The 21731-nt window shown below is 58.3% G+C and overlaps 3 protein-coding genes across 8 annotated transcripts in view; 2 read left to right on the top strand and 1 right to left on the bottom strand.

Moving 5' to 3' along the window:
- The first annotated feature begins 5711 nt into the window (after window positions 1-5711).
- Window positions 5712-8347, top strand: LTC4S (leukotriene C4 synthase). The gene is made up of 5 exons (XM_087815909.1): window positions 5712-5769; window positions 7501-7600; window positions 7772-7842; window positions 7929-8010; window positions 8206-8347. The coding sequence occupies exons 1-5, from the start codon at window positions 5712-5714 to the stop codon at window positions 8345-8347; spliced, it is 453 nt and encodes a 150-aa protein (XP_087672035.1).
- Window positions 8348-9663: 1316 nt separating this feature from the next.
- On the bottom strand, window positions 9664-19743 carry MGAT4B (alpha-1,3-mannosyl-glycoprotein 4-beta-N-acetylglucosaminyltransferase B). Of its 5 annotated transcripts, XM_087816256.1 has the most exons (15): window positions 19604-19743; window positions 14587-14772; window positions 14365-14505; window positions 14148-14281; window positions 13077-13123; window positions 12656-12769; window positions 12366-12441; window positions 12132-12246; window positions 11648-11778; window positions 11371-11478; window positions 11056-11249; window positions 10598-10676; window positions 10429-10516; window positions 10229-10341; window positions 9664-10126 (listed from the first exon to the last, which is right to left on the bottom strand). In XM_087816256.1, the coding sequence occupies exons 1-15, from the start codon at window positions 19698-19700 to the stop codon at window positions 10103-10105; spliced, it is 1647 nt and encodes a 548-aa protein (XP_087672382.1). In that variant the 5' UTR covers window positions 19701-19743; the 3' UTR covers window positions 9664-10102. The 5 variants fall into 5 exon arrangements, with proteins under 5 accessions (XP_087672382.1, XP_087672381.1, XP_087672383.1 ...); XM_087816255.1 differs by having other exon boundaries at window positions 10229-10516; XM_087816257.1 differs by lacking the exon at window positions 12656-12769.
- SQSTM1 (sequestosome 1) overlaps window positions 19652-21731 on the top strand; it is a 23680-nt gene continuing 21600 nt past the window's right edge. The window contains exons 1-2 of one of the 2 annotated variants that reach the window (XM_016201504.2): window positions 20797-21107; window positions 21217-21313. The gene's annotated coding sequence lies outside the window, so the exon portion shown is untranslated. Of the gene's footprint in view, window positions 19706-20796; window positions 21108-21216; window positions 21314-21731 lie in introns of those variants that run through there. The other variant, XM_087816261.1, reaches the window with a different exon arrangement.

Raw genomic sequence — 21731 nt, 5'->3', positions numbered from 1 at the left:
GATGATCTAATAAGTGGAAAGATGTCTCAGGTGCTCGGATTAGAATATTTAATATTGTGGAGAAGGCAATACTCCCAAAATTAATAAACAGTTTAACACAATCCTTATAAAAATCCTAGCTGGTTCTTGCTTGGCTGGTGTGGATCAGTGGTTGAGCATTGACTATGATCCAGGAGATTGAGGTTCAATTCCCGGTCAGGGCATGTGCTTAGGTTGCAGGCTGGATCCCCAGTAGGGGGCAGGCAGGAGGCACCCAATCAATGACTCATCATTGATGTTTCTGTCTCTGTCCCTCTCCTTTCCTGTCTCTAAAGTCAATAAACACATATATATATTTTTTAAATCCTAGCTGGTTCTTTGTAAAAATTGATAAGATTATCCTAAAGTTCAGATGGAAATTCAAGAAATCCAGAATAATCCAAACAATCTTGAACATGAAGAACAAACTTGAATAACTCACAATACTGGTTTCAAAACTTTCTAAAAAGCTACACTCAAAACTTGAATGAACCTGGTAGGCGTGGCTCAGGGGTTGAGCGTGAACCTATGACCCAGGGGATCCCAGCTCAATTCTCGGTCAGGGCACATGCCCAGGTTTCGGGCTCGATCCCCAGTGGGGGGCATGTAGGAGGCAGCCAATTGATCATTCTCTCTCATCATTGATGTTTCTCTCTCTCCTTCTCCCTTCCTCTCTCTGAAATCAGTAAAAATATATTTTTTAAAAAAAGTCTAATGAAAGAAATCTAAGAACTACATAAATGGAGAGACATTCCATGTTCATGGATAGGAAGACTCAATATCCTCAAGATGTTAGTTCTTCCCAACTTAATCTATAGATTCAATGGAATTTCAGTTAAAAATAATCCCAGCAAATTATTTTGTGGATAAAAACAAACTGATTCTAAAGCTTATATGGAGAAGCAAAAGACCCAGAATAGCCAACTCAATACAATATTGAAAGAGAAGAACCAAGTTGGAAGACTGATGATAGCTGACTTTAAGACTTACTATTAAGCTGCAGGAATTAATAGTGTGGTTTGGCAAAAGAATAGACAATTTAATAGAACAGAATAGGGTACCCCAAAATAGACCCACATAAACACAGGCAACTGATTTCTGACAAAGGAGAAAAGGCAATACAATGGAGGAAAGATAGTCTTTTTCTTTCTTTCTCTTTTTTGTTAAACCTCACCGAGGATATTTTTTTCCATTGCTTTTCAGAGAAAGTAGAAGGAGGGGGGGAGAGAGAGAGAAACATTGGTGTATCAATCAGTTGCCTCCTGCTCTGGTGCCAACGAGGCTGGGGATTGAGCATACAACTGAGGTACATGACCTTGGCTGGAACTGAACCCAGGACCCTTCAGTCCTAGGGCCACTCTAACCACTGAACCAAATGAGCTAGGGCCCGGGGATATTTTTTCCATTGATTTCTAGAGAGAGTGGAAGGGAGGGGGGGGGAAAGAGAGAGGGAAAAAAACATCTCTGTGAGGGAGACACATCGATTGGTTGTCTCCTGAATGTGCCCTCTTGGGGCATGGGGATCAAACCTGCAACACAGGTAAGTGCCCTTGACCAGGAATCGAACCCTTGACCCTTTGGTGCACTGGCCAAAGCTCTAACCACTCAGCAACACTGGCCAGGGCAAAATAAATACTTGATAAGCTGAACATCATTAAAATTTTTTAAATGTTTCTGCTTTTTGAAAAATCTCCTCAAGAGAATGAGAAGAAAAGCCACAGATTAAGAGAAAATATTGCAAGAGATGTATTTGATAAAGGACTTATCTAAAGTATACAAAGAACTCTTAAAACACAACAACAAGAAAATGAACAACCCCATTTTAAAATGAACAATAAACATGAACAGACATCTCATAAAAGAAGATATGTGGATGATTAAGTAAGCATGTGTAAAGATGCTCCACATCATATGTCACCAGGGAAATGTAAATGAAAAGAGCACTGACATAACACTAGGAACCTATGGAATGGCCAAAATCCAGGACAGTGACACCACCAAATGCTGGCGAGGCTGTAGAGCAACGGGAACTCTCATTCACTGTTGGTGGGAATGCAGAATGGTACAGCCACTTATCTGACAGATTCTTGCAAAACTAAACAAGCCTTACCACACGGTCCAGCAATTGTAGTCCTCGGTATTTACTCCAGGAGTTGAAAACTTACATCCACACAAAAACCTGCACACGGACGTCTAGAGCAGCTTTATTCATAATTGCCCAAACCTGGAAGCAGCCAAGATGCCCTTCATTAGGCCTGGTACATCCAGACAATGGACTATCATTCCGCACTGGAAAAAAAGATGAAGCCATGAAAAGAGATGGAGGAACCTTAAATGCAAACTACTAAGTGGAAGAAGCCAATTTGAAAAGGCTGCGTACTGTACGATTCCAATTATGCCATTCTAGAAAAGGCAAAGCTATGGACACAGCGGAAAGTGTAGTGGTTTCCAGGGGAAGGTGGGAGAGCAGCTAGGCCAGCTGGATAGTGGTTCATTTGCTCATTCATAGGCATGTTTCTTTGAGCGCCTACTACATGTGGGGCCTGGGGACCAGCCAGAGGACAGCCATCTCCTCCCAAGAGCTCCTGGAAGGGTAGGGAGATAGAAACCCAACAAGGGAAACAGAGAGGGACAAGCGCTGCCAAGGAAGAATGCTCAGGCATCTTGGGAGTACATGGGGTGCATGGAGGCCCAGGTGCCCAAATGTCATCAGGCTGAGAAAAGCAGAGTCAGAGCTGTCTATCTGTGAGGTTACTCTGCAGGTGGAGCACGGGCTGGAGACAGGGTGGGTTAAGTCTGCAGCAAGACAGCCATCATCATGGGTGTTATTTCCTTATGTAGAAAGCTTAAGGCTGTGATTAGATTTATGGACACATTAGATGTCCCTTCTGATGTGATGCACTGAGATGTGATGCCATAACTACTTTTTTTTTTTTTTTTTTAAATATATCTTTATTTCAGAGAGAGGAAAGGAGAGGGAGAGACAGACAGACAGAAACATCAATGATGAGTCATTGGGAATTAAGCCCGAAGCCCGGGCATGTGCCTTGACCGGGAATCGAACCTCGATCTCCTGGATCCTAGGTCAATGCTCAACCGCTGAGCCACGCCCGGCTGGGCGTGATGCCATAACTTCTGTGGCATTCTTGCCAAAAATGAATAATCTCAGTGAACCATGTGAAAATATAGGACAATCAAAACTGAGGGTTATCTACAACAGAACTCTTGGATCGGTTCCTGGACCACAAAAAGGACACTGTGGGACAGTTGTTGAAATTTGGACAAGGTCTGTAGATTAGTTAATAGTCTTGGACAATGTTGCCCTCCTGGTTTTGATCATGTACTATTACCACATAACACAGTAACAGTGGTAGAAGCTGTGGGCTTTTTCACTTCCCTCCTGATACTGTCACCTCCAGGGCTGCCCAGGGGGGTGGGGGTGGAGTGGCCAGTGCCTGGAAGGCCTTAGGCTGGATCTCTGTCTCCTGAGCAGACTCAGCCCAGGCTGGGACCTGAGAGGCTAGACAAGCTCAGAGGGAGGGGGGTGCAGACCGAGGGGCTTGGGGAGGATTCCAAGGCCTGAGACCAGGGACTTCTTCAGAAGCTGCTGATAGCTTCCTGCTGCCAAAGCAGAAGGGGATTAACTAAGAAGGGAGGATGTTCTCTTGGCAGAGAAGAGGGTCTGAACACGTGCAGGAACCCACAGAAACACACGCAGGCCACAGCTGAGCTGTAATACACTCCTGAGAGAGACACACAGGCATGTAACAAGCTGACTGACAGGCATGCACTGCACATGGGCGCGCCCGGTGCCCAGGCCTTCTGCCAGCATATGTCCCACCTTTCAGGAGACTCAGGGTTTGAGGGGAGGCCAGAGCAGGGGCTGTGGTCAGGGTAGGTTTCAAGGAGCAAGAGGGCTGAGTGGGCAGCCAGAGGGCTGGAGGATGCATCTGGATCCATTCCCTGGTGCTCTCGTTTGTTTCTACGTGTCTATCACTAAGCTCCTATTGGTCAGACCTGGTCCAAAGCAGGGCACAGGCTTGGAGACCCTCCCCGCCCTTGAGGAGCTTGCAGTGCTCCCAGTTGGGGAGCAGCTGGCTGGGGTAGGGGCAGGGGAGGGCCAGAATGGCCAAGGGGAATTCATTGGTGTTGGCCAGGTAATGAGGGTAAAAGGGGTTCTTGGGGAACCCAGTAGGCAACACAGCCCCCGGGCTGGAACCTGGGCTTGGGCGGCAAGGAGGCCAGGTGGGTGGCAAGGTGAAGAGGCCAAGGGGTGCCGAGTCATCGTGGTAGCCTAGGACCTGCTGCAGCAGCGGTTGCTCCAAAGACCCAGATGCTCCGTTCTTGTACCACGACATGGCCGGAGCTTGCTTGTGGGCTCGTCGGCTCCTGCCACCCCTGACCAAAACCCACTTCAAAGTGGTGTGAGCCAAAAGCAGAACTGGTTGTTTTACAGCACAAACAGGCTGAATGGCTGGAGGGCAGGCCGGGCAAGGTGGCCTCAAGGTTCCAGGACATGAGCCACCTCTCTCCTGTGGTGGTGGCCCTGTGTGGGCTCCATTTTCCTCAGGCTACTGTGTGGCCACCAGTGGACTTCAGCAATCTCCCTCCTCACTCTGAACTCTTTCCTAAAGTTCTAAGGAAGCTTCCAGAACTGTGTCTCACCATTTTGAGTCAGCCTTGGTTCTACAGTCAGTTTTGGCTTGTGCCCTTCCCACAAGTCTCGGAGGGGTGGGGGCAGCTCTGCCCAGATCAGGGGACCTGAGTATGGAGAGGGTCAGGGTCTCAGGAAGGAGGGCTGCTGGCAGGCAGAAACAGCAGGTGGCTGTTCTGGCGTCAGAGGCCCTGGAGAGGATGAGCTCAGCCGTCCCGAGTGGGCTAACCCACCCTGCCAGGCCAGGCAGGCCGCCTTCAGGAATGCCCATGTACATGGGGCCCAGGCAGCTGTGAGGCTGGCGGGCATCAGGCTTCCTGGGAGGAGCACTTGGCTGTGCTGGGTGCCTGGGTGGCCCTGCATGGGTTGGATGTTACGAAATAGCCTTGTTTAGGGGGTGGAGAAAAATAAGTGGGTGTGTATGAGTGGATGGCAGGTGAGGACTGGGAATCCATGAGGAGCCTGTGACTTGTGCCAGATGAGATAAGACTGAGGCTTGGAAGGTGGCACTAGGGTAGATGTGAGAATGAGTGGGACTTGCTGATAGATGGAAAGTGGTGGTAGTGGTCACCCAGGTAGGAACCTCTGGTTTCCTGAAACCAGACAGACAAGGGGAGGTCTGGAGGGCCATCTGGGACCTTCTGAGGGTGCAGGGCCTGGGGAACACGGGGATGACACAGTGGCTGGACACACCTGAGGCTGGAGCACACCTGGGTAGGCAGCTTAAATTCTGTCAGCATAGGGCTTGGCACAGGCACCAGAAGGACTGGAAGAGGCCAGGCTGTCCCAGCCAGCTGCTCTCTCCCGCCCAGCCTCATCTGACCCTGGTTTCCGCCTCCTCAGTCTGACCAGGCTCCAAGCCTCTCTCTGGCCATAGTCACGCCCCTCCCCATACCCCCTCCGCTGTGAAGGGGAGGGAAAGCCAGCCACTCTTCCTCTCCTGGGCCAGCCTCTGAGCAGCAGCCAGGCAGGGGCTGAGAAAAGCTCCGCAGCCAGTCATCTTACAACCAGCTGGCCCGACAGAGCCACCAGCACCACCATGAAGGATGAGGTGGCTCTTCTGGCCACTGTGACCCTCCTGGGTGTCCTGCTGCAAGGTGAGCTGCCTTCTGTTTGGGAGTCGGGTGGGCCTGCAGCCTGCCCTCTGCCCTGCAGGCCCAGATCCAGGTAAGGGGCAGAGGTGGAGCCCCCAGCCTAGATTCTGGTGTCCAAGATCTTCTGACCCCATTGACCCTACTACTGGAGACTGGGATGCCCCAGGGCTGAGGGGCTTGCAGTTTCCCAGATGGGGAGGGGTGAGCCCTGAAGGGATGTCTGCAGGAGGAACTGTGGAACCCTGGGCAGGGACCCAGGCTGACAGGGGCAGTGAATTGGAAAAAGACCCCTGAGGGATGTCAGGTAGGCATGCCAGGCACCATGGGGTTGAGGTGGTGGCCCCTGATCAACATAACCCCGGAGGAGGCCAGAGGCTTCCAGGGAGCAGATGGGCATCCAGCTGTGCTGCGCTGTGGGACTCGTGTGTGTCTGTGCCAGCATGAATGGGTGGCCTGGTGCTAGGTACAGAAGTGGGACAACCCTGCACCTGGTGCAGCCCCACTACAGCTGGCCCTACCCTGTCCAGCTGTCCCTCCCTGGGTGTCCCAGCAGGAAAGCCTATTCCCTGGTCTTTTCAGATCATGTGGAGCTGGACAGGGTTGGAACTTGCTTCCTTGGGCCCTAAAAGGTGCCTACTTGGTACTATTCTCAGACTTACCCTAAAAGACACATTTCTGGGCCAGATATCCCCACTGCTTAGGACACCACAGCGCATGGACTAGGGCAAGGCACAGACTGGGGCACAGGCCTGAAGGGGCCAAGCAGACTCCAGTTCCAGCCACATCAGCAAGCTTGGCGCTCAGCCTGTTCATGTAGCTGCAGGACCTCCTCCAGATCCTACACTGTGCTCTCATGGCCACCCTTGGCACCCACAGTGCACTCGGGATGGGATATGTCTGCATAGGGCCTGGCACCAAGGGTTCCAGGGCCACAGAACTTGTAGTAAGATAGTTGGGGACACCCAGCGCCGGGGCTGTGTGTGATGAGGGCCTGGCCTGGGGTTAAGAGAAGGGCCTCTGCACACTCAGATCCCCTAGGGCAAGCCCACCCGAGCTGGAATGAAGGGTGGCAGAGCCCTTGGGGGTCTGGCATTGGACTAGAAGAGTCCCAGCTGCAACCACCTGGGGCAGGAGAGAGTATGCCAGTCAGATTTAGGCCAGGGTCCAGAGTACCTGAACAGAGACACAGACAGGAGGCCATGCCACAGTTTGGAAGCACAGGAACCCAGGCTTGAGTGTCTCTGGCCTGAGGCAGTGTCAGGAGGCTCTGTAGGTGGGCGACCAGGGGCTGTCAGCCACAGGGTGCATGCTGCCCTGCACCTGAAAGGATGGACTCTGTCCTCAGGCACTGGTGGCACTCCCTATCTAGGGACACAAAGCCAAGGTCCATGTCTAGAGGGAGGACAGGCGTAGCTGGGCATCTGCCTGTATTTTGCAAGTCAAATGATTTATAAGCAAAGTCCAAAGGGCCTGCCCATAACAGGTGTCCCTGTGACTGGCATCCCCCTTCCCCTACACTCACAGGTGCCCCCAGGCTGCACCCTGCCTTTCCCATTGAGCGTCGTGGACACAGGGCAAGCCCCGAGAAGAGTGGGGGTGGAGGTCCCCTGGGGAGGGCTTTCGAGGGGAGTCGTGACTAGTTCAGTGTGGAGGCGGCAGTGGAAGAGAAAGGCGCGAGGCCGGCTGGGAGGGGCCGGGGGAGGCTGGACCTAACTCCCACCCCCTCGCCCCCAGCCTACTTCTCCCTGCAGGTGATCTCGGCGCGCAGGGCGTTCCGCGTGTCGCCGCCGCTCACCACCGGCCCGCCAGAGTTCGAGCGCGTCTACCGGGCCCAGTGAGGCGCGGGGCGGGGCGGGGCGGGGCGGGGCGGGGCGGGGCGGGGCGGGGCGGGGCGGGGCGGGGCGGGGCGGGGCGGGGCGGGGCGGGGCGGGGCGGGGCGGGGCGGGGCGGGGCGGGGCGCGAGGCCCCGGGTGGACGCTCTCACGCCGCCCCGCTCCCGCCGCAGGGTGAACTGCAGCGAGTACTTCCCGCTGTTCCTCGCCACGCTCTGGGTGGCCGGCATCTTCTTCCACGAAGGTCTGGGCGAGGGGCGGGGCGCACGCGCCGGAGCGGCGGGGTTCCCCGCGCCGGTGCGCTCACGGCGCCGGCCTGCCCCCCCGCAGGTGCGGCGGCCCTGTGCGGCCTCGTCTACCTGTTCGCGCGCCTCCGCTACTTTCAGGGCTATGCGTGCTCCGCGCAGCAGAGGTGAGAACGGGCCGGGCGGAGGCAGCTGGCGGGCGGGTCCTGACGGCCCGGGCCCGGAGCGGATGGCCCCCGGGACCAGGCTACCGGTGGGAGGCCGGACCCTTTGGGGGGCTGGGGGGGGCCCTGGTGGAGTTCCCGGGGGCTGGGAGGCGAGGCGGGCCGCCCGGCCGCGCCCCCGCTGAGCGCTGTCCGCAGGCTGGCCCCGCTGTACGCGAGCGCGCGCGCGCTCTGGCTGCTGGTGGCGCTGGCGGCGCTGGGCCTGCTCGCCCACTTCGTCCCCGCCTCTCTGCGCGCCGCGTTCTTGGGATGGCTCGGGACACTGCTGCCCAGGGCCTGAGACCGAGGATCCCGGGTCTGCGGCGCTGGAGAAGAGCCGGGGCCGCGTGGAGGACCGGGGGAGGGTGCGCGCCCCTATCCCAGTCTCTCATTAAAGTGCTCGTCACCGGATCCCGAATGCTCTCTGGGTGGGACCGCGTCTCGCTCCGCGGCTGTGGAGCTTCGAGGGGCCCAGCCGCTGGCCGCAGCAGTCAGGTGGGGGCTGCGGGAACGCGCCGAGGAAGGAAAGCCCTCCCCGCCCCGGAGGAGGGGCTCCATCCGGCTCTAGGTCCGTGCTCTTCGCCCTTCTCGGGACCCCTGGAGCAGCACCGCCAGCCCGCGGCGCCCCGACTCGCCCGCCGAGGTCGGCCCCACGGTTCCTCCTGCTGTCAGCGCTCTCCTCCCCGGCCCCCTTCCTCCGAGGCCCGCCCCTATTCTTTGTCCCCTGGCCTTCATAAGACACCAGGGACCCTTGTCAGCACTCAGTCCCTGGCGTCTAGAACAATGTTAGTTTTCGGGGCATCCTGCCACCGAGCCGTGGGGACAACGAACGTGGTCAGTGTCCTGATAGGGGCTTACAAGAAAAGGTCCTGCCGGGCCGGGCGTGGCTCAGCGGTTGAGCATCGCCCCAGGATCCAGATCGAGGTTGGAGTCGCGATCAGTGCCCGGGTGCGGGCTCCGTCCCCAGCAGGGGGCGTGCGGGAGGCAGCGGGTCAATGACTCTCATCACTGATGTTTCTCTCTCTCCCTCTCCCTTCCTTCCTCTCTCTGACATCAATGAAGATACATTTAAAAAAAGAAAAGTCCGGGTGCTTGAGGGGCCAGACTCAGGGAGGTCCTGCAGGCGGGAAATAACGTCCCTCAGGTGGTGACTTTTAGTGGAGTCGGCAGGGGAGGAGCTTTCCAAGAAGGGTGACAATGTGCACAAAGGCCCAGAAGAGGGCGGGAGTCCCTAAAATGTGTCAGACGCAGGGGTGGGCGGGTGAAGGAAGCCTTGGAGACAGTGGAGGTCGGCAGGGCTGAGACCCTCGGAAGGAGAGGGAACGAAGTGGGGGATGCCTTTGGTTTGAAAGACCCCACCTCAGGCAATTGGGGCGGATGATGGAAGCTAGGGGGCACGCTTGGAGGTCTTTGTGCAGCAGAATGGCTTTGGGGGCCAGGGCCTCGGATTTCGCTCCAGCTCTACCCGCGAGTGTGCAGACGCTTCAAGGAGGCCCAGGCCTGGACTGGACTCCTGCTGTGTGGAGGTGGTACCAGGTGGACACAGGGTGGCATCACCTGGTGCCTGCTCCCCACTCCCACCAACCAGAGCTGAGAGTACCATGTATGAGGCACACACTTCATTAACCCTTTATTACAAGTCACGCTCTTATAGAAGTATATGTGGACTTAAGTGAAAAAAATCAAATGTATCCAAGAATAAAAAACACAGCACATAAAGTAGTATATGCATTCCAGTGTTCGCGCCGGAGAGAGCGGGCGCCCAGGAAAAAGCTCTTCTAAAACGGCCTGGCTCAAGCCCGCCAGCCAGCTGCGAACAGTTCAGGGCGGCACAGGCCGGCCTCAGGCACAGTGTGGGGACCACCACCTCCTCCCGCAGCCGGGCGGGTGGGCAGCACCAGCTCCTGGGGCCTCCCGGCCAGCGGCAACCCCAGGCTGCTGAGAGGTGCCAGGAACAACCCCTCAGGCTCGGTGGGCCACATCTGGCCCTGCAGGGGCAGCAGTGAAGACATCCATGGTCTCCTGGGCTTCAGGGCCAGTCCTCAGAAGTCCTCCTTTAGTCGGCCTTTTTCAGGAAGATCTGGAAAAGCCCACCTAGGGTCAGCAGGGGCCACAGAGCTGACCCCATGTAGCTACCTGGAGCAGCTCCTTGTTCCCTGTGCCCTACCCTGTCCTGTCTCACCTCGCTCAGAATGACCCACACCGGCGAGTCTGTCTGGATGGAGAGGCGCAGTGCTTCCAGGGGACCAAAGGCAGGGTCCACCTCGCCCTCTGCCACACCTTTGTAGAAGGAGCCTAGGGGATGGCAGTGCTGAGAGCTTGCCCCAAGACCCCTGCTCAGTCCAGCCTCTCCCCCACCTCTGCCTGCCTGACCCCACTCACCTATCTGGAGGTAGCCATCAGGGCTCCGTGGGTACCGGAGGGTGGCTGAGCGGCCCTCCTGCAGGGCCTCCTTGTCTGACTGGGGGTTCTGGGGGCAAAATCAAGGGGCTGAAGCAGAGGCTGTGGGAGAGGCTGGCCTCAGTGCACACCCACACGCTACCACACTCACATCAAAGGGCAGCACCTCCACAGAAGTGTTGAAGAGCTTGTCCTCTGGGTGCTCAATGTTCCCGCTGCGGAAGAAGAACCTGCAGCCAGGCCGGCCTATGAGCTGCTGTAGTGTGGGAACTGCCCAGGCACGCTGCCCAGCGGAGAAAAGGCTAGGCTTGGGCCCTGGGTGCTGGGCAAGGCTGGGACCACCAGGGGCAGCCACTGGCTGTGCAAGGTAACCAGGGCCTTACTCAGAGGGACTATGGTGATGGGTAGTGTCACTGAGTTCCTGTGGGCCCTGCCTGACATAGTCTTTACAAGGTAGCTACCATTACACACCCTGCTCTTCAGATAAGGGGACTGAGGCATGGTAGGGTTAATTAACTTGCTGGGGTCACAGAAATGTGTGGTGAGGCCTGTACCCTGGTAGCCACCCTGCCCCTCCCCCACGGTAGACCGGTGGGTGCTGTTACTGACCGCTCAAGACGCAGTGGCTGGAAGAAGCGAAAGCGGATGAAGTCCCCCGCGGCAGGCGTGAAGGCCCAGAAGAAGTCCTCACGCAGGTAGGCCTTCTCCAGAGTGAAGTGCTGGTATGTCTTGAGGCTCGTGCTCACTTCAGCAGGGGGGTTCATGTGCTCCTTCCGCAGCGCCTGCTTCCCAAAGTCCTTGTCCTGTAGTTCCAGGGGGACAACGGTGTTAGAGTGGGCCCTGGACTAGCCCTGCTGTCCCCTTGCCCCACCCCAGCCCAGCCCCTGCCTGTACTCAGCCGGGCTCACGTGGGACACAGCCCACCTTCAGTTTCTGAATCTTGCCCGCCAGTGAGGAGTGCGTGCCCACGTGCTGGAAGAGGGACGGTTTGAAGCGGATTCGGAGGTTGGCCTTCTGCCGGTCACAATGCTTCTGTGGAGGGAGGAAAACATTCTAGGTCTGAGCTCATGCCCCACCTCTGAGGACAGGGCATTCTCCAGCCAGCAGCACCATGTCCTTAAGTCAGGGCACACCGGCAGACAGTCCATGTGGAGGTTGCCTGCTCCACTGTGCAGGCTGCCTCCGTGCAGCCCCTACTCACCGCGTCCTTCTCAGGGTTGCAGACCTTCACCCACAGAATATGGTCGAGGAGCCAGTCGATGGGTTTGTCCCGGTAGAACATGAGGATGAACTCCACGATCAGGCTCAGGTCCAGCGACTTGAACATCTTCCCTGGTGGAAAAGGGGGGTAAGGGGTGCTGAGCAGGCAGCTCTGCCCTGCCCTACTTCCTCTTAATCCCTATGGGAGCCACTGGGGAGGGTCTCACAACAAACCCTGTGTCTGGCTGCAGGCAGGTGTGGGTCACAGTGATGGTGACTCTGAGGGCAGGTAGGAACAGGCCAGATGGGGCTGCAGTGGCCACTCCAGGCATAGGCTCCCTACATGATGTTGTAGGGTATGGGGAATGGGGTATGGGGTATGGGGTATAGGGCAGGGTGGGGGGGGAGGATTATGATAGAGATGCAGAGGAGGGTGGGTCTGAGGGGCTCTGTTCAGGTCAGTGGGGGGGGTTGGGGGGGCACACCAATGAAACCCAGCTGGGAGAATTCCAGGATCATCCAGTCCTCCGAGGGCTGCTGGAGTGCGAAGTTCTTCATGGTGCTCAGGTAGTTGGGCTTGGCCACTATATCGTCCTCCAGCTTCACAGGGGCAGAAGGGGGCTGGGACTCAGGATGGGCACGGGCGTGGGGCAACATGCATCCCCCAAGCCCAGCCAGGGTCTGGGAGAAGGGGCGCAGAGCAGGGTGTCAGTGCTGACCTGCACATAGTAGACGCCTTTGGACTGCGCGTACATCATGAGGAAGCAGTAATCAAGGTTCTGTTTGGTCCTCCACCTGTGGGGCAGGGGCAGGGGCAGGGGCCTCAGGAGCTCAGACCCCTCCACCTCTGGTATGGCTGCCACAGGCACTCAGTGAGTAGAACCTTCCCCCCACCTCCCCCAGGCAGGGCTCCTCCAAAGGAGAAGTGGAGGTACTGCAGCCAACAGAATGGGCCCTCAGCACAGGCGGGATGGTTGCTGGGGGTACTAGAAGGGGGCAGTGCTAGTACCTGACTCTTTCCTTGGGGTCCCCAAAGGATTCTCGGAGTCGGGAGAAGTCAGGGTAGAAATGGGGGGAAGGGGAGATGACCTCCAGGAGCCCAGAATGGATCTCTGTGGGGAACCTGGGGGATAGGAAGGCCCAGTGGGTGTGTAGCCTCCAGGGCCTGGAGCAGGGGCAGAGCTGAGCCAGCTAGACCCTGTCCCTTATTTGAGGCCCACTAGGCAGACATCACCCACACCACACCCAGCCTACTGAGGCAATGGGGCTTGGAGGGGTTGGGCCACCTCTACATACCCATTGCCTTTCGGCCAACAGGGAAAGCACCCCCCCCCGAGAGGTCACTGTCTTGTGGGGACGCAGGCATCTGCCTACTCAATACCCCACAAAGGGCCCTCCTTCCACCAGCTTTTTCAGCTGCCAGTACTCACAAGGCCTTTATGTTTTCCGTCACCACCGAGGTGTACTGTGGGTCAGTCTGTGGGGAGACCAAGCACCCTCCCTAAGCAGGACTGCCGCCCCAAATGGCCTGGAAGAAGGGGCTAGGGGTAGCGGCATAGGCTTTGGGTGATCCCACACACAGAGGGAGGGAGTCCCCTATCCTGAGGGACAAGTAAGGCTGGGCCTGGGTGCCACAGGTGCCTCAGAAAAAGCCCTTTGGGCCTGGCTGGTGTGGCTCAGTGGTTGAGTGTCAACCTATGATCCAGGCGATCGCAGTTTGATTCTGGGTTGGGGCACACGACGGGGTTGCGGGCTTGATGCCCATTGTGGGGCATGCAGGAGGAAGCTGATCAATGACTTTCTCATCACTGATGTTTCTATCTCTCTTTCCCTCTCCCTTCCCCTTTCTAAAATCAATTAAACATTTTATTTTTAAAAAAAAGGAGAAAAGAGAGAGAAAGGAAGGAAGGAAGGAAGGTAGGAAGGAAGGGAAAGAAAAGGAAGGAAGGAAGGAAGGAAGGAAGGAAGGAAGGAAGGAAGGAAGGAAGGAAGGAAGGAAGGAAGGAAGGAAGGAAGAGGAAGGAAGGAAGGGAGGGAGGGAGGGAGGGAGGGAGGGAGGGAGGGAGGGAGGGAGGGAGGGAGGGAGAGAAAGAGAGAGAGAGAGAAAGAGAGAGAGAGAAAGAAAGAAAGAAAGAAAGAAAGAAAGAAAGAAAGAAAGAAAGAAAGAAAGAAAGAAAGAAAGAAAGAAAGAAAGAAAGAAAGAAAGAAAGAAAGAAAGAAAGAAAGAAAGAAAGAAAAGAAAGAGACAGACAGACAGACAGGCAGGCAGGCAGCCCTCCCGCCCTTGGGGTGGGGCGCACTAGGTAAATGTAATCGCCACAAGGGGGCGCTAAAACGTTTCTTTCCTTTAACTTTTTATCTTGATGAATTTGTGAATGACAGTGAACTTCTGATAGCTTTCCCCTCTGGCATGCTGCCCTGTTTTCATTTCTCCTTGTAGTTACTTGGTGCCGTATGTCCTCCTGTGAGTGCGTTGCCAACCCGCGCCCCAGCCCACTCGCCTCGGCAATCAGCACCACGATGACCGAGTCCTCCTTCTCCTGCGGGCTCAGCTCCGAGATGAGCGAGTGCAGCGTGTCAGTCAGATACGAGTGTACCTCGCGCCGTACACTGGGGATGCCCATCACCACCGACACTGCAGAGAACAAAGGGTCATCAGGTATGACAGCGGGGCACCGCCCCACCCCTGCCTCTGGCCCCTCCTGGCCCCGCCCCTACCTCCAGTGCGGCCCTGGCCCACGCGCACAGCAGGCTGCAGGCTGCTTTCCTTGGCTAGCAGGTGCGGCAGGTGGTGGAAGACGGTAGGCAAGTGCAGCACGTGCTTGTGCGAGATGTTCCACGGCTTCAGTCGTGGGTCCTCTGGGTGGGTCGGGAAAGGGCGGGTCAGACATCGGGGCCTCCCACCAGCCCCGCCCCCCCGCCGCCCTCTCCGGCTCTCACCGGTCAGTCTGCCCCAGGTGCGATTGCCGTCCCGGTCTCGCAGCGCCTGCCTCTCCGACACTGCCCTCTTGATCTCGTCCAGCACCAGGTTGAGCTCCTTGGAACGCTTGAGGCTCTCCTGCTCAGCTGCATGCAACCGGTCACGCAGTGCCAGGAACTCCCGCTGGTACACGTCCACCACATCGCCTGTGGGTGGTCCGCAGGCTGTCACTAGGGGGCGGCCTAGAGCTGACCTACAGCCCTTTGAAGGTGCCCGCGCATACCTCTGGATGCCTATCTGTGCGAGAGACCATCTATACCTGTTCTAGTTCCTGCCACATGGGAGCTTTCTGGGGTTGCACAGGGTCACTCTGAAGTCACACTAACACACTTGTGGAAGAAAAGCCTCCACTGGGGGATTGGAACTCCAGCATTCTCTCCCTACCCCCCGTTTTCTCCTTTGAGGAGGTATCTGAAGTGGGAGGGCAGCAGGATCTCTTCCAGCTCCAGGTGGGGCATTCCCAGGCAGGGGCTGGAACAGCCTCAGGCTGAATCCTTTCCACCCAGTGACTCTGAAAGCTCCTCTGGCTTCTCCTTGCAGTATCTACTCCAACCAGGGGGTGGGACACCCAAAGGTCCCATGCAGGGCAAAAAGACCCGGCCCTTCCCCAAGGGGCTTCTTAGCACTAGCAACCACATCTGGATTCCCTCCGTCTCACACCGGCCGAAAGAGCTGGCTGCTGCTGTTCCAGCCCCCAGCACTCAAGTGAGCAAATGATACTGAGAAACTAGTCCAGGTCATTCAGTGAGTCAGCAGCAGAGAAGGGCCATTTCTGAATGCCCTGAGGCCTACTTCTTGGGACACTTGTGCCTGAACCTCCAGCTGGATCCCAGTTTTGGGTGTTGGGGTGCAGGGATGAGGAGCAGCACAGAGGTGGGGCGGCCTGACAGTATAGAGGAATCCCCAGGGTGCCCCTACCTGGCTCCACCGGCTGGGCAGGGACCAGTGAGCAAGTATGAGACAAACAACATTCTTGCCTCAGCTGGTACAGCAGGTCCTGGAGGGCTACACATTCTAGGCCTTTCTGGTCTCACTAGTGTCATCTTCATTTGACATCACATACAAGTCCTTGTCCTTGCCTATGGCCCATGTCTTCACACACACATGCTGTGCTCTCTTTGGCCTGAGATCCCTTTCTTCTTCTGGGCCAAATGAACACCCAAGTAGCCTTCAAGGCCTGGTTTCAAAGTCCCTAAATCCAAGAATCCTTTCCCATCCCCAGACAGTTCTTCTGCTCCTCAATCCCTGGTGGGGTCCCAGCCCCCAGAATGCCCTGGATGGTGCCACTCCCCACAGTGGGCACCAGAGGTCACAGCCAAGGCAAAGTTCAGTCACCTCAGGACACAACTACTTTTACAGCACTCTATACCCAGCTAGCCCCCAACTCCACCCCCACACCCAGCCTGCCTGGGGGACAGCCCTGAGGGGTGTGTCAGGTTACAGGATCTTCCAGGTTCTGTGCTGAGTTCCAAGGCCAGGTTCCTGTGGAAATCTGAACACTTGAACAGGAGCTGGCCACCCCCAAGGCTGTGGGTGGAGGTGCTCAGGCCCACCAGGAGGCAGTTCAGAGTCACCTGGACACCTGGACATAGCAGGTGGGCCTCCCTCCTGCCTGCATCCCTGCCCATCTGCCTATAGTATTGGTCCCTGCTGCCTACCCCCGTGCAGTGGAGCCACTCAGTGCTGCCTAGGGCAGCCTCCTGCAGTGGGCCCCTTTGTGAAGTAGGGTGAATGTAAGGAGGCCTCAACCCCCTCTGACTGCTGCCTCTGTCATCCCGTCCTCTCCCTTTTCTCTGGTTTTTAACAGCCTGCCTCAGGTAGACAGGCCAAGTGGGCAGCAGTGGGCACTGTTGCCCTGAATCACCCTGACTACCAAAGCCTGGGCATAGCCTGCTCCATACTGTGGCTGCCCTTCCCAGGGGCCCAGGTCCTGAGGTTCCTCCATTTACAAAAAGGAGATGGGCCTGGCTCCTGCCCATCTCCTGCCACAGAACCTTTTATCATTTCCCTGAACGCTGTAGGCCCTGTCCCTCAGCACCCTGCCCTTGCTCTGCCTGTTGCCTGCAAGGTCCCCAGCTTCACCCTTATCCCTGGCTTCTCGCTTGTGGGTCCAATCTATCTTTGCCTGCCAAAGCCAGAACTTAAAACTCTGTGACTACCTATCCAGGTGCTGAGCCTTAGGCCAGAGTTCTTCTAGGCCCTCCTGGCACCCCACAATCTTCACAGGCTGGGTGGCTGGACTGAAGGGGTGAGTGGGCTGGGAAGGCAGCTAGAGTGATGGGAAGGGCAAAGGTTTGGGAGCCCCTGGTTTCTGGGGTCGGGGCAGAAGTTCCTGGGAGCTAGGGCTGAGGGGACCTAGCTTCTCCTATCCATACATTCCTACACCAGGGAGGTGGGGTAGGGGGCCTGGTCCCCACTACAGCTGGTCCCAGGGAAGGACTGCAGCTGTGGCCATACTATTGGAGGTTTTCCCACTGGAAGGCAGGGTAATCAGGACACCTGAGGACCATGGACCACAATCTTCTCTCTGGTCCCCTCTTGGCTAAAGAACCAGACCTTGGGCCCATGCTCAGGGAAGGGGAAAGAGGCTCAGAAGGGCACAGGCTGGAGCCTGGCCCAAGGAGGTCTGTTAACCAGCAGGTGGGGTAAGGGGTGGAAATGGGGCAGGTGCTCACTTCCTCTCCAGGACCTTTACCCATACTCCCAGCGGTCAAGAAGGGCTTCCACTGCTGCTGAAGTACAAGATGTTGGGAAGCTGGGGAGTGCCACGTGGATGAAGCTGGCCCCCTAGAGGATCTGCTGTCCTCCCTAGGAACAGGTTTTCAGCAGATACTTGGCTGAGGGCTACAGTTTGAGTGCTAGCAGAGCTGGTGCACAAATGTGGTCAAGGCTGGATGTGAAACCCATATCCAGGGCCTATCTTGCCAAGGCCTGCATGTCCTTCCTGTCCCTGGGCTTTCAGGATGCCACCTTCTCCTGCTGCCTCTTTCCTCTCTGGCTACCTGCCCACCTCCTCCCTTCCCTATAGACCCAGGTTCCTCTGCCCTTCCCCTACGTACCAGTGCCTGGGCCAACCCTATCCTGAGTTCCCCACTTGCTGCAAACTGGATGCCAGGGTCCAGTCTGGCCTCAGCCTGGCTTAGTCTGGCTTCCCCACAGGCTTAATACAGTTGTCCATAAGCAGGAATAAGAAGGGGTCACATAAGAGCTCAGATTCAGGCTTCTCTTGAGGCCTTCAAAGATGTGGCCCTAATGGGCCCCCAGAAACAGTGACAGCTCTGGACAAGAAAGGCTCAGGTCATGCCCTCACTGTGCCTCACAGCGTCCTTGGCTTCCATGCCCCAGAGGTGAGGACCCTTGCTTCTGAGCTCCACAGTTCTTTGGCTGAGGGTGCTCTCATACTCCCCAGGCCCTTGGAGTATCAGTCTCCTCGATGCCCACTTCAGGGAGAGTGGGCCCTAAATGGAGACACTGGAATCCCCTCACTCTGCTGCCCTGGACTCTGGTTTCCTGTGGGCAGCCAGGCCTCCAAAGGTGTCCTGGTGGGGCTTGCACTGCAGCTCCTGACATCAGGCTGAGGGCTTTGCGGCTGCTGCAGGAGGCAGACAGAAACTGTACCCTGGCCAAGGACAGGGTGTAGGGGCTCATCACTCCACCCGCAGTCAGACAAGTGTGCCCCAACCCTTCAGATACAGCCCCACCTGGGCCTCCATGCCAGTCTGCTTACATGGTCACTCTTCCAAGGATCCAAAATGCCATTCCTAAGGTGACACCCCACCTACAGAGACTGTCCCAGCCATGCTCTCCCCCAGGTGATACACCCCACCTACAGACCTACAGAGAACTCTGCCCCAGTCATGCCCTCCCTGTGACGAACCCTAGGGGTATCCCCTCAAGGCCCCTGGCCCCCACACAAACAGGGCGCTGTAGGCTGGGCTGGGCTGGGCAGGAGCAGGTGGGGAGGGCTGTTGGGGCTTAGAGGGTCAGGAAGGCTCCAGGTCCTCCCCCAGCCCTCCTCCTCCAGACTCATTTAGTGTGGTGTGGGGGAACAGGGAAGCAGGAGGTGGGAGGGAAGCACAAGGTCAGCTGACCTCAGCCTGATCCTGCCGAAGTCTTCTGCAGGAAGGCCAGGAGGCAGGAAGGAAGCCGCTTTTCCCGCTGCCTCCTGTGCTGCAAGCTGGATGGGCCAGGGCTTCCTAGGGCTCCTCGGCCCCAGCCATCCCAACCAACACCCAGTGCTGGTGCCGCCTTCCCCCACCTCCTACCCCCGCGGTGCTGGCCCAGATTCGGAGGCCCATGGTGGTGAACTGGCCAACTTGGCCAAACTTCGGGTGGGGGGGCGATGGCCCGATGAGACCACACAAAGTGAGTTAATCGGCCGCTGGGGCCGGGCTGGGCGCTCCCGGGCCAGCAGCCACAGGAAGGCCGCCCCAGCACCCAGGGCCCTGCGGGGAGTCCTGGGGCCAGATGTCACGGAGGAGGGCCGCGGATCCCCAGGGAGCAGCAGCGGCGCGGGGCTGGGGCGAAGGGGTGCTGGGAGGGAGAGGGTCGCTGCCCGGCTGCCTGGCTGTCCCCACACCTGCCTCAGGACCACAGGACCTACTCCTGCTCGGGCGCCTGGAGCATCCCGGGGAGCGCCCGGCACAGCCGCCGCCGTGACCTTGCCCCTCCGCCCCCCAGATGCCCGCCGCCCAGCGGCAGCGACCCCCGGCGGGGGCGTAACGTGCTCCCGGAGGCGGGGCCCGGCGCGCGACCCGGCCCGGCGGCGGCTCGGCCCCGCGGCCAGGCCCGGGCGGGAGGAGGATTTCGATATTCCCGCAGCAAACAAGTGGGGGCGAGGAGGGGAGGGGCGTCCTCCGCGCCGTCGGGCGGGAAGGGGCGCCCGCGTCGGCTTCCGGCCGCCTCCGGCCCACCGCCCGACCCGCTCGGCCGCGGGCGCCCGGGTGCGGGGGCTGGGGCGGGGCGGGGCGGGCTCACCTTTCTGGCCGCCGAGGGCCGCGTACCAGGAGAGCGAGAGGAAGGCGCACAGGCAGAGGAGCAGCAGCGTCAGGAAGGTGCCATTGCGGAGCCTCATCTCGGGTGCGCGGCGGGCGCCGGCGGGGCCGAGGCCGCATGGCCCGGGGAGCCGGGGCCGGGGCTCGGGGCCGGGGTCGGCGGGGGCCCCGGCCCCGGGGCGGGGCGTGGCGGGGCCCGGAGCCGGGCCGGGCCGGGGCCGGCTCCTCCGGGGCGCGGGGCGCGGGGCGCTGGCGCGGGGCCTTCCTCCGCCGCTGGGCCGGGCCGGGCTGGGCTGGGCTGGGCGGCGAGAGCCGCGGCCCGGCCTGAATCCGGGGCCGCGGCGGAGTCGGCAGCGCAGGGCGGGGCGGCCCGGATTTAAAGGGGCCGCAGCACCCGCCGCTGCCGCCAGCGCCACGAGGAGGCGGGGCGGGGACCGGCGCCCGGCTGGGGACCGCGGCGCCCGCGTGGGCTCGCGGGGCCGCTCCGGGTCCGGCCTCCGGTGGGTTAGGTGGAGGCGGGTGCCTTCCCGAGCGCGGCGGACCCGCTGCGGTGCGGGCGGCGCGCCCTCGTCCCCCGCAGCCCCTTCTTAGTGACATCTCCATTATAACCCCCCCAGATACGGACCCTGTCCCCGTCCACTCGGGGATCCGCAGAGCTCTCCGCCGGGTCCGAGGAGGGTCTAGGAGGTGGGAGGGGGAGGGATGGCTGGAGCTGGTGCCGCCTCCAGCCAGGGGACTCTGCCTGCAGGACCTTTCTCTAGTTGGCCGGATAAAGGCGTGCTAGGGACAGAAGGTGCTCCTGCTTCGTAAAATAGGGACCGTGGGGTGATTTTAGGAGTAAAGAAGCTGATGTGCGGGAGTGTTGGACACAGTGACCAGCCCAGAGTTGGGCTGACCTCTCCCAGGTGCCAGGCACGGGTGGGCTGGAGGCTGGCAGAGCCTCAGGGTGGTGCGGTCGGCGGCCCTCACCGTCCAGCGCCCCCTATCCCTTTACTGCAGGGCGCTTACACCTTCATTCCTGTACCATCCAGGCTTTGCACAGCCCTCTGTGGAACCAGGGAGGGGACAGCCATAGAGGGACTAGTCGGGCAGGCATTGGGAGCCTTAGCACCATTCCTAATAGTCCTGGCTCCTAGCATTGGCTGCAAGGACCCTGGGGGCCCTGGTGGGAGAGGCCTTTCTGGGATGGGTTCAGACTGGGAGACGCTGAGCATTTGTCTTCCTCTTTCAGCCCAAGCCTACATCTGGGGCAAGATGGGAGCCTAGAAGAAGGTAGGGCCTGGGCATTTTCCTCTGCAGAGAGACTTCTGCCAGGAGCGGGTGAGTCAGGGCCAGCGGCTGAGAGAGACTTGATCCTGGGGCCTGATTAAATGACTGGCCTCAGTTTTCCTTCAGGCCTGTTTCCAGTGCTGAGAAAGTGGTACTGCTCTCTCACCTTGCTAATGAATTCTATGAAGGGAGACCGGCCTTGTCGCAGCCTTCTGGAGGTAACTGTCTTGTTTTGTGTTCCTGTTTTCACAGGCATCTTCTATTTGTCGCAAGGGATAATGGTTTTTCATTTGGGCTGTGATACAAAGGGTTTAATTTTTTTTCTAGGTGTGTATTGAAGTTTAAAATGCGTTGATTTAAGGAAATTAAACCAGTAAAAATTAAGGAGATGGCTTGTTAGAAACTAAAGTTTTGAGAACCTCACGTGAGTCCCCTCCCCCTCTACATTCTGGCTTTGGGGCTGGAAGAAGGGTGGGTGGGGGTGGCAGGGATGGCTCAGGATGGGAGTGGAATTCTGCCCAGAAGCCTGGAGACTGAAGGGCCTCTGTCAGCACTGGGACTGTCCAGGGCCAGAGTGGGGGAGAAGGGTGGTGATTGACTTTTGGTAAGTGTGAGGTCTGGAGTGATGGAGAATGGGAGAGGGGCTAGAGTGAGTAGACTGAAGGGGGCCACACACAGAAACTGATGGCTGAGTTTAGGCAGCCATAGTGGTCCAGGGAGTGGAGAAGGAGGGCAGTCTTTCCAGTCCCCGTCTCCCCCCCCCCCCTGCAGCCAGGCTGTTTCCTCCCACTACCCCATTACAATCCCAGAGGGGGTTCTCTGGGCCACACACCCACTTCGGG

The sequence above is a fragment of the Miniopterus natalensis genome, chromosome 4, assembly GCF_054644295.1.
Source record: "Miniopterus natalensis isolate mMinNat1 chromosome 4, mMinNat1.hap1, whole genome shotgun sequence".
NCBI classification, from domain to species: Eukaryota; Metazoa; Chordata; class Mammalia; order Chiroptera; family Miniopteridae; genus Miniopterus; species Miniopterus natalensis.
This window is presented reverse-complemented; position numbering and strand designations above follow the sequence as displayed.